The sequence below is a fragment of the Callospermophilus lateralis genome, chromosome 5, assembly GCF_048772815.1.
Source record: "Callospermophilus lateralis isolate mCalLat2 chromosome 5, mCalLat2.hap1, whole genome shotgun sequence".
In the NCBI taxonomy this organism is placed as follows: domain Eukaryota; kingdom Metazoa; phylum Chordata; class Mammalia; order Rodentia; family Sciuridae; genus Callospermophilus; species Callospermophilus lateralis.
Genome location: NC_135309.1, coordinates 164,819,733 through 164,834,191, shown reverse-complemented (window position 1 = coordinate 164,834,191; position 14,459 = coordinate 164,819,733). Strand labels below are relative to the sequence as shown.

The 14,459-nt window shown below is 62.9% G+C and overlaps 1 protein-coding gene across 3 annotated transcripts in view; it reads right to left on the bottom strand.

Moving 5' to 3' along the window:
• Nucleotides 1-14,255, bottom strand: part of Slc12a7 (solute carrier family 12 member 7) — a 46,701-nt gene extending 32,446 nt beyond the window's left edge. For 2 of the 3 annotated variants that reach the window (XM_077109493.1, XM_077109494.1), the window contains exon 1: nt 14,083-14,255. In XM_077109493.1, coding sequence (XP_076965608.1) covers nt 14,083-14,206 — 124 coding nt within the window. In that variant the 5' untranslated portion in view covers nt 14,207-14,255. Of the gene's footprint in view, nt 1-1,497; nt 1,550-14,082 lie in introns of those variants that run through there. The other variant, XM_077109495.1, reaches the window with a different exon arrangement.
• Between the last annotated feature and the right edge of the window lie 204 nt (nt 14,256-14,459).

The window sequence follows — 14,459 nt, the reverse complement described above, 5'->3', positions numbered from 1 at the left end:
GAAGCCCACAGCACCAGTAGAGATGCCCTCTTGGGCAGCTCCCAGCTGCAGCTGCCACATGCATGACCCACATGTGGGGCCAGGACATCCACAGAGGACGGTGACCATGTCTGGGAAACACACACACACACACACACACACACACACACGCACACACGCGTGCTCTAAAACAAAGGCACTCTGGGAGAAAGATGCCGGACATGCAGAGCCTGGGTGGCAGCACCCTTGCTGCAGGTGTGCCCCTCCACCTGACACCCCCGAAGGTCCCCAGGACCAGCTGCAGGGACGAGGCTGCCTGCCTTTGGGGAGCGAGCCTCCTCACTCGGCCTGGCTCCCCTCCACCAGGCCAGCTCTATTCTGCACGAGCAGCAGAACCAGGCCTTTCAAGCTGCGCCACCCCGGCCGTCATCCAGGGAGAAGCGTCTTTGAAACGGCATTCATGTCTCATGTGCTCAAGTGAAGTTAAAACCAACATGAAGAGGGGACCCCAAGAGGTCAGGACCCAAGCAGGGGTGAGGGGTGCTGCACCCCGAACACAGACAAACCCCGGCTGGTGGTCCAGATGTGACCTTACAGTCCCCAGTTCCTTGTGCACAGAGCAGTGGGTGAGCCACACCACGATGACCTCGTGGTTGGCAAGGGCGGAGTAGGTCTGGGCTAGTTCCCAGGGCACTGTGGGTAACTGGGCCAGCTTCCACTGTCCAGGGAGCGCAGACTAGAGTGAGCTGGCCATGACGCCACGGCACATGTCAGAGCGACAGAGGTTTTCCACCTCTACACGTGTGCACAGTGCATGTGACCACACACGTGTGTGTACAGCTGCCTAACCCATCGCTGGAGCCAGGCGTGCAGGAGCTACCTGGGCTCAGCTCCCGGAGCCCCTGTGCAGGTAGCCCCTGTGCAGAGAGCCCTGGAGGAGGCGATTCCAGCACTGTGCAGGACACGCGCACCAAGCCTGAGGATGTGTGTGGAGCGTGGCAGGGGCAGTCCAGAGACTGGTGCAGCCACGATGGTCTCCCACCTCCACCCATCCGAGTTAAGAGGTGCACTGACAGGGAGTTCCCAAGGGGCATACGAGGGCACAGGGCGGGGTCCTCCTCACCTGAGGGATCTGCAAGGTGGGGCTCCTCCTGCAGAACACCAGCCATTCCAGCACCGAGTGGCAGAAGCAGAACCCACCAGCAACCACCACGGGTTGAGCCAGAACCCTCCAAGGCCCCAAGGACAATGAGAGGCTGGGCATGGACAGTCCACTGTACCTCCTGACGGGTAGGTGACACAACTGACATCCCCATCAGATTCGGTTGGGCCCCAGAGGCTCCTGCTCTGCCACCCAGGGAAGAGGAGGCATCCTCGGGGGTTCTGGCCAGGGACGACACCTGATTCTGACCACAAGCAAGAAACAAGCAAATCCAAACCAAGGGACGTCAGCAAGACCCAAGCCAGCCAGGCACAGAGCTGGAAAGACAGGCAGAGTGCCGCAGTGGGCGGCCTTACCAGGCAGCGGGGAGACCTCCGCTGTGGCCATCCCTGGGTCAGGCGCCGACACTCTGGAGATTCTCTTTGGTCCTGCTTGTTTCTGGGGACTGCACCTGGGCTTGGTGCGTGCTGGGCAAGCGCTCTGCCACCAAGCTACCTCCCCAGCCTGCTCCAGACATAGTCAGAGAAAACGTGCTGACCCAGGAATACACCTTCCGTCCAAGGAGCCTGCTCTCTGCTGCACTCTCCCCAGGTCAGGGAGAAGCGTGGGTGTGGCGGGGACAGGAGGAAAGAGGGGCAGGGGGACCGAGAGCCAACACAGGACAGCGTCAACGGGAACCCGGGCACTGGGAGATGGAACTCTGTGCTCCTGCAACTCTTCTCAGAACCAGGCCTAAAGGAGATGCCTGCTGTCGGCCGTGGGGCTCAGTGAGCAGTTCAGGGACCTGCAGGCAGCAACCCGCTGGACCACAGAACACCTGGGAGGACTCGTGGGGCGAGCGCTGAGCTCTCAGCCAGATGCTCTGTCTTAAGACAGCCCTGGCCCCGGGGCCCACTGCCCCCATGAAGGGATGGACACAGGGCCTCAGGTTCTCACTGTTGGAGCCAAACCCAGCTCACACCCTTGGACCAAGTCACCAGCTGGCTGGGCTCAGGTTCCTGCCTCCAGGAAGGATGTGGAAGGGTAGGTGGTCTGTAGTCTGTTCCTGCTCTGTCCTCTGTCCTCCATCCCAGCTCTGGGTCAGGGCCACCACTGGCCTCTCTGAAGGGCAAAACAGCTCGCCTGTGGCTGGGTTCTCAGCATGCCACTGAGACTTGTGAGTCACTGCTGACCTGAACCACGAGCCACTCGGGCACACACTGCTGCGGGCGTGTAATCCAAGGACACCACCCTTCCTGGGGCCGGGGCTCCTGGGCAGTACCACACAGCATGCTGGGCACACAGCCTCCTGCAGGGCTCAGACACAGCCCCCGCCCGACACCTTACTTCAAAAGTGCACAGCACGAGGCTGAAGCACAGGAGCGTGATCAAGCTGGGTGAGCGCCTGGTCATTTATCTACTTTAGAGGATGACCATGAAGGCTGACCTTACAAGTCCAGGCCAGGGCCAGCCCACAGGGCGCTTCATGGCGGGCAGGAGGCTCTCTTGAAACAGCACAGTGCAGAAGACGGGAACAGAGCCTCAGAACAACGACACAAACATCGGAATTGGGTAAATCCCTCCAATTTGGGGCTACCCTGAACACACTGCGTTTGCACCAACGCTGAGCACTCTCTTGCCCAAGTCCTGAGCCACGACCCACAGCATTCGGCCTGAAAAGAAGGCATTCGAGCCGGGCACGGGGCCACCTGTCCTCCAGCTATCAGAGGCCGTGAGAGGACGGCCAGTCCCAGCCAGCCCTGGCAACTCTGCAAGACCTGCCTCAAAAGCAGCTAAGGGGGCTGGGTGTGGGTTAGCAGGAGAGCACTTGACTTGCAGGTGCAAGGCCCTGGGCTCGGGCCTCAGCACCCAAAAGGGAAAAAGCAAAACCAATCCCCTTCCTTTTTTAAAAAAAAAGTATCCACTCAGTCACCACAAGCTCGGGTCCTAGGCAGAAAGGAAACACCCACTCCAGAGGCATCTGGGAGACCCGGACAGCAGGTGGACCCAAAGCCGAGGAGGAACACAGCCGCCCCACTCTGCCAGAGTCAAGGGAAAAAAAACCAGATACGTCGGCCTGGGGCACCTGGGGACTCACCTGCCTAATCCGCATCACTGGGCGCCACACTGCCAGGCAGCATGAAGGGCCGCTGGGCTAGGGGTGAATCTGCTCACCTGCAGTGGCCTCAGTGTCCCCGTCCCCATTGGTCAGCACGTCTTCGACAAACGGAGGGACCAGAGGACCAGCCTGAACAAAGGAGAGCTGATGCACAGCTGCCAGGAGGGGGGCTGGGGACCTACCGTGTGCTCTGGGGTGGGCCCCAGGACAGGGCACTCTGCCAGGGTGGCCTCTGCCCACTGAATGACGCAGAGGGATGGCATGCCAAGAGACAGTGGGTGACCGGATGGAGTGTCCTCGACCAAGCACTTCACCTGACCCCACTGCCAGCCAGGGAAGCAGCGCCTGGACGCTGGCTGTCTCCAGGCAGGCTTGAGGACCAGCCCTCCTGGCCAGGTCACTCTGTGAGGACAGGCTGGTAGCCATGGGGGGGTCGAGAGCTCAAGCACGGTGCTGCCGAGAAGTCGCAGGACTGAGCCCAACAGCCCCAAACTCATCCCCACGTCCTACCCAGATGACGACCCCCGGCACAATCCTCCCACACAGGCAGCTCTTGGCAACCCCAAGTTCCCGTCAGAGGCAATGACCAGCCACCCACCCACCATTCTCAGGGACCCCACCTGAGAGGCACCAAGAGAAAGTCGCAGCCACGTGACCCCACCAGATGCAGGTGCAGGGTGCTGGGTTCCCAGGCTGTGCGCCAGGACGGGGTGCACGGTGGGTCACCCTGTCCCTCCTGCCTCGCACTGTGACTGTGCCAGCTGCTCCGTCACTGAGAAACGTGACAAGCAGGGTTTTAAAACAGGGTGAACAAAGGAGAGCCGGAACGTGCAGGATGGGGAGGCCACCTGGACAGGATGGGTCCGGCCAGAGTCCCCAGGGCCACCAGGCTGCAACCAAAGGTACCAACCAGGGGACTTCCCTTCGGGGGCCAGTGTGGGGCCATTTCACCGAGGTGCGTCCATCTGCCAAGCTGCCCCGGCTTGTCACTGCCCCAGGGCCGGCACCTGCAGAGCCAGCACCGGGCAGATCCTGAGGAGCAGCCGTGAGCCTCGGGTGGCCCCTGCGGCCTGGCTGGAGGCGCTCAGGGAGGCAGCCGGGGTCAGCTTCCACACGGCACCTCTGCCCCCTCACTCCTCACCATCTGCCTGTCGGCCTGCGCAGCCACTTCCTGCAATCAGTCCTTGTGTGTGTACACCAGGGAGCGAACCCGGTGCGCACCACCGAGCCACATCCCCAGCCCTTTCTGTTTTATTTTGAGCCAGGGTCTAAGTCTCTTAGGGCCTCAAACTTGAGATCCTTCTGCCTCAGCCTCCAGTCACTGGGATTACTGGGCAGCTTGCCTCTTTAAAGTCCTTAAAATGCATACTGAGTGCTCTTAACAGCTCCTGCAGAAAGTGGCCCCAAATTCCCTTGGCCACCCCAAGGCCCAGCCTGAGTCCTTGGCAGCTGGAGTCGGCCCCCACCCCCTTCCACCCAGCCCCCAACAGTGGGAACCAGCTACGACGCTGACCATATCACTCACAGACCCGTGCCGCTTGCTCAAATAAAGTCAAGGGCTGGGTGGGTGACCACAGGGGCATGAGAGCAGGGCCACTCCATGTGGGGATACCCAGCCGGCCTCTCTGCAGGTGGGTAGGGTCAGTAGTACAAGGTGCAGGGACAGCGTGGGCCCACCCGATGCCAGGGACATGTGTGTGCTCTTCCTCCAAGTCACGCTTGGCTGCAGAGAATCAGACGACCCCTTCAACAGGCCTCTCCAGGTCACCCACAGAGCCCTCACCACGGCCACCGGCCAGGGGAGTCTGATGCCTAGATGTCCTGGGAGACCCCGAAGTACCCCAGGGCACACTGCCTCTGGTCAGCAGGTCCAGCAGAGGCCATGGAGCAGCACAGACAGACCTAATGCTGCTGTGGGAACGCGCAGGGGCTGGTCCTTCTGCCTTGAGGCTGCTGGGTGTCGGGGGCTGGAGCCTCACCTCGCCCTCGGCCCCTCCACTGCATCAAGAGAACCATCCATACTGGAAAGCGGACGGCCCTCCTGCACCCACCTGCCCCTCAGCCCAGGCTGACGCCCACACCCTCCAGGGTGGCAGGCCCATCCACAACGTCGCCGTTTGAGGCGTGCCCATGGCCTCCTGTGGAAACCCACTGGCAGAGACACCCTCACCACCAGAAAGCTGCCTGCCAGGGCGGCCCTGGTCTGGCTCCCCCGGTCTGGCTCCCCACGCGGCCACAGCGGCCGCTGGGGTGTGCGCAGTAGGCGTGGCCCCTCCAGAGGGAGACCTCAGGCCCTGAGGGGGCTCTCTTTAGACAGAGGCGGCAGGCCCCCTGGCCGGGGAGGGGCGGCCACTCTTCTAGACACACTGGGTGTGAGCAGACCTCCGTGGTTGACAGGCACACCCGGCGGGCAGACCCCAGACTCACAGTCCTGCCAAGCCCTAAGCAGCCCCGGGGGGTCTGCTCTGGGACACCTGCTCAGGCCCTCAATTCCCAGCCATGCAGGCCAGGGAAGGACCCCCAGTCAGCAGGGAGACCCCTTCTTGGGTGACCAGCTACAGCCTGTCCAGGCCTCCTCTGGCTGGACACGGACGCTCCTCCCACCCTCGCTCCTCCGCTGGGTCCAGGCTTTAGCGCTGGTCTCTCAGGATGACTGAAGGGAGGGGCAGAGAGCTCTCCAAGACACAGGCAGAAACACTCCCTGTGGTCAGTGGGCGGGCTGGCTAAGGATGCCCAGCGGCCCCCCGCCCCTTCCTGCCACCAAGTGCAGGCAGGAAGTCTGCCTGGCTGGGCAGCATTGGAGGCCTGGCGAGGTCACACAGCGGCCTATCTGGACACAGAGGCTGCAGGCCTGGGGGAGCAGTGACCAGCAGGACCACACCACAGGGCACCCACAGCAGATGAGCTCCACCTGGCAACCTCAGTCGCTGCACTCAGCCCCCTAACGCCAGACACAGAAGTCCCACCCCACCCCACCCCACCCCACCCCAGCACCTCCGGAAGCCACTTCCTGGTGACAGTGCTCTCAGAAGTGTAAGTGCTGGGACAGCGTCTGCAGACTCCAGGAAACGGGGCAATGACGACCTCTCCTTTGTCCCCCAGGCCTGGTACTTTCTGCACCCTAAAACCCAGCAACCTGGCCAATCCCGGCCAGTGAAGCACCAGGGCGCAGCAGAGAGTTCTGCCTTCAGCCAGAAGAGCTGAGCAGCTCCAGCCCAGAGTGTGGGGATTCTGACGGCAAGACTCTGGCTGAAACGGCCACACATTCTGAAGAACAAACAGGAAGCACTGAGAAACAAGAACCACCCACAGCCCACCAGCCCAGAGGGCCAGTCTGCATCTCGGGCATTCCCGGCCAGCATTCCTTCCTCTAGTGAGGGCACCGGGAAGGGTCCGCCCAGCTCCCGACCTCGAGCCTGCAGAGAGTGAAGGGTTACCCTCGGAACACCCCTCTCCACTGCCCCCCTTGACCCTCCCGATCACCCAGGCTCAGACAGGTGCCGGAGGCCCTGGCCCCCGGGGGCACACACACCATGTCAGCCCTGCAGTTCGCAAATCAGACGGTCACCTTCGCACCTACATGCTCCCTGCAGCCGCAGCCTTCCTGCAAACCGCACCCTTCACACCCAGTAGGTGCTGCCCTGAATGGTACCCAGGCAGTCAGCCAGGACTGAGGGGCTCTCAAGCAGAGATGGTGGCTGGGGTGCCCTAACACCAAGGCCGCAATACCCCAATCTGAGTCCAGCCCCGCAGGGTCTGCCCAAGCAGCAGGCTGGCCCCCACCCTCCACAGAGACAGTGCAGGCCAGCAGACACCGGCCAGCCAGGCACAGGGGCAAGGCTGTGGCCCAGGTGGGCAGGGAAGCCTAAGGATGCTCAGCTGGCTGCACAATGCCAAGTGCCCGCTCTGCATACCGAAGTAGAGGACCACAGAGCCCAGCAAGTGGGTGTGCTCACACAGTGTCAGACATGAGAGTTCCCACTCACCCACACTAACACATACGGCAGTCCCTGTGCACACACCCTACACACTCATCCACACACACCCACACAGGCCCGTGGCTCATGTGCCCCCTGTGGCACACACACCTGCAGGAAGCCGCAGACTGTGCCACCAAGAGGCAGGCCCAGGATGGGCCAAGCCCTGTGAGTGCACAGCCGCATGATTCTGGGACTTTCCATCTAGAGGACATGACCCTCTGAGGGGAATGCAGCCTCTGGTGACTTCAGCCCCGACACCCCTCGTCACGCGGCTGGGGCTGGTCCTGATCCAGCCTCTCTTCCCCAGAGACGGGGCTGCGTCAGAGCCATGGAGGTGCAGAAAGGAAAGGGCCCTGGGATACAATGGGGGCAAGGTCACACCTGCGCCTCCCCCAGCCCGCAGGCACCAGCAGAGCCCTCCTGGGGCCAGCTCCCGTTACAGGCCGTCTGGCTGCGGTCAGGACCCTCCACTTATGAAGGAAACCCAAGAGAGGCCTGGCGCGGCCCAGCTCTGCTCCCGACCACACTCGATCCTCCCCGCGACTGCGCTGCCCCCCTCCCTGAGAGCCTGCCGACCCGCCGGCGCCAGGACCTGCAGCCAGAGCCAAGGCACGGGAGGTTACAGCCACCTTCAAGATGGGCCACTCCCGTTGAGGGAAACCAAGGCAGACATTCAGGGCCACTCTGAGGTCCTCAAGGACGCAGCAGCCTGAGGTAGACATCCCCTGACAGAAGCTCAGGTGGGGACAAACCCAGGGACAGTGGCCCCAACCCCTCCAGCATCCCCAGCATGAAGACAGCCCCAGGACACAGGAGCACTGACCAAGCAACAGGCCAGCATGCATGTGACACCAAAGACCCGGCCTCGGGCCAGTTATTCTGGCCACCTGTAAACAGGATGGAGCAGCTGACCCTTCAGACCCTCCCCAGAGGGCCATGTGAGTGGACGTGGCCCTAACGGGATTCTCCAAGGCAGAGGCAGTGAACGGCCCTCCCTGCTGGCACCATGACACACTGGTCCAGACCCACAGCCCTGCGCCATCATCCTCCGAAGACTCCACCCAGGAGAGAGAAAGCAGAACCCGGGTGTGCCAGGGACCACTGGAGAGCGCCCACCCAGCAGCACAGCCCTTTGGGTCCCTCCTGACGTGGGACTGTGACCAGGACCCCTGGACCTGGCTCGGCACTCCTGGCCGGAGAGACAAAGACCCCAGCTGTGGACCCACACAGGTGGACAGCCGGCTGATCTGCAGTCAGACCCCTCTGCGATCTCCGACTCTTTGTGGTCACTCCTGGAGGCTGAGCTCACCACGCCCAGGAACCCCAACCCTGCCCACTCCAGGCCCACTAGGCTGTTGGCTACAGAGCTCCCTCACCCCAGAGGAGGGTCTCCTTCCTGAGACCCCAGCCACCAAGGGCTCCTGCCCCAGAGCAGCTGCACTGCAGAAGGACCACCCCACCCAGCTGCCCAGCTGCCCAGCTGCCCCAGGAGAGCGGTTAATACTTAACCTGAACTTCAAACTTTGCTCTCAGGGCTTAGGCCGCAGGCAGCTTGGCCTCACACTTCAGCAGGCCTGCCTGCCAGCGACACAGGACCCCGGATGGCACACCAGCTGGACCACTCCCTGCTGTTGGGAGGTCACCAGACCCACCACCACCCAACCGACACCCAGCTGTGCTGCAGACAGGAGAATCCTTCCATCCACAGCACCCCAGGACAGAAGCCCCAGGAAAGCCATCTGGCCCAAGGTCACCAGCCCTCAATACAGGGCCCAGGCCTGCCTGTGAGTCCCCAGGACAGGTCCAGCAGGCTGCCCTGTGTCCAGTGGGCAGAGGTCCTGATGAGAGCATCTTCACTCCTCTCTACCTCCCTGAGCGCTGTGGACAGGGTTCACACGCCCAGGCCCCCTGCCAAGGTCTGTGACATTCACTGGCCACAGCAAGAACCTCCCATGACAGCTGTTGCCCAGAGCCCTGGACACAACCTCACCCTTTCTCTGGGCAACCCCTTCTTCAAACGCTGCTGCCGACCACAGGAGGGGACATCTGGGGTCAGCTACCTGAAGAAAACCAGGACCCTCCACTTATGAAACCCAGCAGTACCACCCACAGAGTGATGGGCAGCCACATGATCCCCAGTGGCCTCCCAGGGTCCCTTGAGGCTCAGGGGACGTGGGTGTTCACACATGTGTGTGCATGCTAAGTGTGCACACATGCAGCTGGCTGCCCAGCCATGGAGTCCTCAGTGCACACCTAAGGGGCTGGGGACAGCAGCCACCCGCAGGTCTGCCTGGCCCAGCAGCTGCTCACAGCCACGGCAAGGCCTCCCGCAGATCAGAGCGCCTCCTCCAGGCGGGGCTCCTCTCAGGTGGGGGCCCTGCTCTACAGGGGCACCCTGGGACCCCCGTGGGGTCACATGTGCAGAGGCTCCTCCTGGCGGGCTCCGACCTTCTCTCCCTGGGCACCTCAGCGCCAGGGCTGTGGGCCTGACACACCCCAGGCCAGGGACTTCACACTCATCTGGGGCTGGAGTCTGCACTTCTGGGAGGCCAGCTGCTCATCCTTGTCACTAAGGGATCCCTGCTGGGGCTCTACATGGCACCTCGCCACCCCCACCCGCTCTCTGCTAGCACCTGGCCCACTGTCCCAGCATTCCGCACTCGCCTCCTTGCCCCTCAGGACTCACTCAGGACACCACAGGCCGCGTGAGGTTCTTGCTGTCCCCTAGCGACGGCAGGGAGACTGTTCACAATTGCACTTCAGACCCATGAGGGACATGGCTTTGGAGAAGGATCTTCCTAGAACCAACAATGGCCAGTGACAAGTGGCCAGCCAGCCCTGAGCCTGCCCCACCCGAAGGGGCGTAGGTATCCGTGCAGGACCCTTGGAGGCCCTTCCCTCTCTGCAGGCACCTGAAACCCCTCCCTTGGGCAGCAAACTCTCCCGGCCATGGAGCTCAGAGGTCGGTTCCTGCACAGAGACCAGGAGGCCTGGGGAGAGTTCCAAAGAGGACACCATGGATCCCAGTCCAGGAGGCTCCTTCCACTAGTGATCGGACCATGGCCAGGCACAAGTTCAGACCTGTGGCAGAGGTGTCACCCCCACCCCTGCCCCGCACCAGGCTGCTTACTGGACAGACAACCTGGCCACAGGGAAAGGCAGGGGACAGCATCCAACACATGCACGCCCCTCTCTCTCCTTGGTGTGCACACACGCACACACATGCACGCCCCTCTCTCTCCTTGGTGTGCACACACGCACACACATGCATGCCCCTGCCACGCCTCGAGTCGCAGTGCCACCGCCTCCTAAGGGCACGGCCTGGTGCCTGGAGACAGACAGACAGACAGCCAGGAACACAGGGAGCGCCTCCAGGGCTACCTGCTTCAGGTGCCTCCTTTGTTCCCTTGGTTTGGTTTGGTGCTGGAACCCAGCCTTGGCTGTTGGGCAAGTGTTTGCCACTGAGCTACATCCCAGTCCCTCCTTTGGCTGTGGCAGCAACTTGGTGATGGCACGTTGGACCACCTGTCTGGCCCCATATTCACAGACTGTCTCCCCAGATGCCACCCTCAACCTCAGCTCCAAGGGTTCACCACAGGGTGGTTTGGGGTCCATGCCCGCCTGTCCCTGCTCAGACCACCTCTGATCTCACTGTGACGCAGCCCTCCTGAGATCAGAGCTGCCACTTCCTGACCCTGCTCAGCAGGACAGGACCTGGACCCCTGTGCTGGGTCCCCTGATCCCCACTTCCCTAGCTGGCCAGACAGGCGCAGCCTCTCATCACGGCTGGCAGCACCCCTCCAGGGCAGCACAGGGCATCATCTGCTGCCAGCCTGCCCCCAACAGGACAAAGGTGACCGAGGACTGTGTCAGGGGCAGGGCTCACTTACAGAGGGAGGCAAGAGCCCCGAGGTGACCCACGTGAATTCAATAATGGAGCACAAAACCATGAAAACGGGATCCACGCAGAAAAGGGATCCAGGAAGAGGAACTGGAGCTGGGAGGCCAGGCTGGAGACAGAGCGACCACGTAGCGAAGCCTTGCCAAGGGCCAGCATGGAGGCTCCTTCCTGAGGGGGGGCCTGGGGACACCTTGCCAGGGCCTGGCACCTTCCCGGGCAGTCTCCCCACAATCCCGCACAGAATCCTGAGACCTCAGCGGTGGCACATGCCTGGGGACGGCCAGTCTGTGCAGGCAGCAGGCCCTGGCCCTTCTCAGAGGTCAGAGAGGAAGCGCCCGCCCCAGCACTGTCCTCGCCCTCCCACACTCTGCAACACTCCCACAGAAGCTAAGAGACTGTGCCTTCTCACTTTCAAGAGAGATCTCACACCAAAATGAAACTCAGGAACATTCTGTCCTGCAGAAGTGCTGGTGGGCGTGGGGAGGCCAGAAGGACTTACTGCAGGGTGTGACCCGGGAGCAAGGGACCCCAGGCCATTCCAGAGCACAGAGGGGTGGGCAGAAGCTAAGGATGTGGGAAGTAAAGCATGGGGGTGGACGTCCCTTGTCTGCCCCTCCCCCTCCAAATCAATGTTTTGAGGAGCAGGTTCCTCTGGGGGAGCCTGGAGGTTCCATTACCAACAGATACCACTCAGGCAAAGGGGACACCACTTTCTTGGCTCTTAGGTGCCAGTGGCAGGCCCCACCTGGGTCTAAGCAGCGGGGAGCCAAGAGTAACGCTTCCACCACGGCTAGCTCTGAGAAATTGCCCTGGCCATCATGTCCTAAGGAACAGCAGCTGCCGGAAGCCCCGCAGGGCTGTCCTGTTCCTCCAGCCCTGCACGTCACAGTGCAAGAGGCCCTGGCTTGCTTGAGTCAGCTCACACAGGACCCTGAGTCCCAATCCCCCACAGCATGGTGCCTCCAAGGTCCACCTTCCCCACCACCACCCCAGGAGGCTGCCCAGAGGAGGGAAAGGCCTGCGGTGAACATGGATGACTCCCAGCCTCAGGGGGCGTGACCCTGTCCTGCAAGGACCCCATACCACAGGCCTCTGGAAGGCCTGGCTGGTCCCAGCTTCTGCAGGACTTGCCCACCAAAAAGAAAAGTGTGTGGTCCCTTCCCCTGCTGGCCATGGGGCACACCTGAGCACCAACTCTGAGCTGGCAGCCCTATTAGAAATCAGGACACAACCAAGCAGATTCAAAGACCACAGCACAGCCACTCCCAGGGGCACAGGCAGCGGAGTTCCATAAACCTCTCCATGGAAACGCAAAGCGCCCCAAGCCCCAGATGCAAGTCCTACAGGAGCTCTGCCAAATTTCACAAGTCCAGCTCAGACCATAAAAGGGGCGTTAACAAGCACACAGGAGGTCCACACTTCCCGCCAGCACCCACGGTGAGCGTCCTCAAGCCCTCAGCGGGAACTGAGAGCAGGCAGATGGCAGCTGTGAGGAGAAGGGACAAGAACATGAGCAATGGGAAATGACCTCCGACTGAAACAAACACACTCAAGTTCTGGAGAGAAGTGAAGGTGGCCTTCCCTAGGCTCCTGGATACCCAGGGAGGGTCACTGAGGCTCCTTCTGGGAACCCAGAGTGCAGCCCCAGAGACATGCCAGAGTGAGCTTAGCCTGGACAGAGCATATCCAGGAAAGAGCGGACTCCCAGGTTCTGCCTTGACGCTCACCTAGTTTTACACCTCAGCCAGGCAACAGTCCTGACCGACTCCAGCAAGAAGCATCAACCACTGTCTGTGCAGAAGAGCCTGGACAGCCAATCCCAGGGAGAGGGCACCAAGGGAGGTGGCAGGACTGACCATGTGTGCTGGGCCGCTTCACAGCGTGTACCCCTATCCCACGTCTGCAGGCTCCTGAGGTGTGTCCACAGGAAGCACCCAGGCAGGGGCAACAAAGCTTCTGAGGCCAAGCAGCTGCAGGACCTGTCCCTTAGCGGGCCTGCACTCTTCCTCTGCCACCTCTGGAGCAGGGAGCTGAGTCCCCAGCACGATGTCCACACACTGCACTGGGTCCTCTCACTTCTAAACAGCCCCAGAAGGAAGGCCCTGGGGCCCCAATTTCCAGAGAGGAGCTGAGACCCACAGATGAAGTAGCTAGCCCAAGGTGGCCTACCATCTGCAGCAGGGAAGCCACACTTGGAGCTGGGATGGAGGGAGCTGGGATGGAGGGACTTCCAGGCCATCCCCACCCACTGAAAGTGAAAGTGCCAGAGAGCTGGGATTCCAGAACAAAGCGCAGAAGGGGGACACTGGCGCCAGCGGCCCCCTCCTCAGTCCCCCAAGGACTACTGTCCTTCCTCAGGTGACCCCAGGGGAGATCTGGCTTGTCCAAGGTCGGGCAGAGACAGAGCTGGGATCCCAGCCCGGACTTATCTGCGGCCCTGGCCTGGCCAGGAGTGAGGGAAGGCAAGACAACGGGTAAGAAGCACTCTGGCATGCCACCGCCCAGGGGTCCGCACCCCCTTCCCACCCACCAGGTGCCGCCAGGGGCCGGCACACACACACACACACACACACCCGCGCTTCCATGGCTACCTCCAACAGCTCTGCCCCCCCTCCCCTGTCCCAGCCAGAGTTGAGAGAGAAAAGTGGCTTCCGGTGCCCCCGGCCCGGGTGCCCACGGGCCAGCCACGCTGGGGAGCCTGGGTCCCGGCCCTGGCAGGCCCTGCGCCGGCCGCCGGGCTTGGGGCGAGGGGATCTGCAAGCAGGGGACACCGGGAAAGGAGCCCAGGGAGAGTGGCGGCCAGGGCGGCAGCCTGCGCCCCGCCTCGGGGGCTGCGCGGCCCGGTCACCCCTCCTGCTGGGCCGCCCCGCCAGCCACCGCCCGCCCCAGGCCGCTGAGCGCGGCAGACCGGCGGGAGGCCCGGCCTCCGTCTTTGTCCGGCGGCAGGTGCGGTCGCGCTCACCCGGGCTGGGGCAGTCGGGCTCCGCGCCCTCGGGGACCCCCGGCGCCTCCGCCAGCCCGGCCGCCTCGTCCACGCCGCCGTCGGCGCGCGCCTCCACGGGCACCACGGTGAAGTTGGTGGGCATGGCGCCGCTGCCCTGCGCGCTCCGGCCGGGCGCAGCCGCCGCTCTGCCGCCGAGACTCGGGCGCAGGGGCGGGGTCCGCCCTCCCCGGCCCGCCCCGCCCCGGCCGCACGTGACCTCACCTGCCCGCCCCCGCGGCCCGCGGAAAAGTTTGCCGGCTGCCGGGCTGCTCCACAGCCGGCCCGCGATCCCGCGGCCCGCGCCCGCCGCCCACCCCCACGGGCGGTTCCCCCGCCCGCGCCGCAGGCCACGCTCG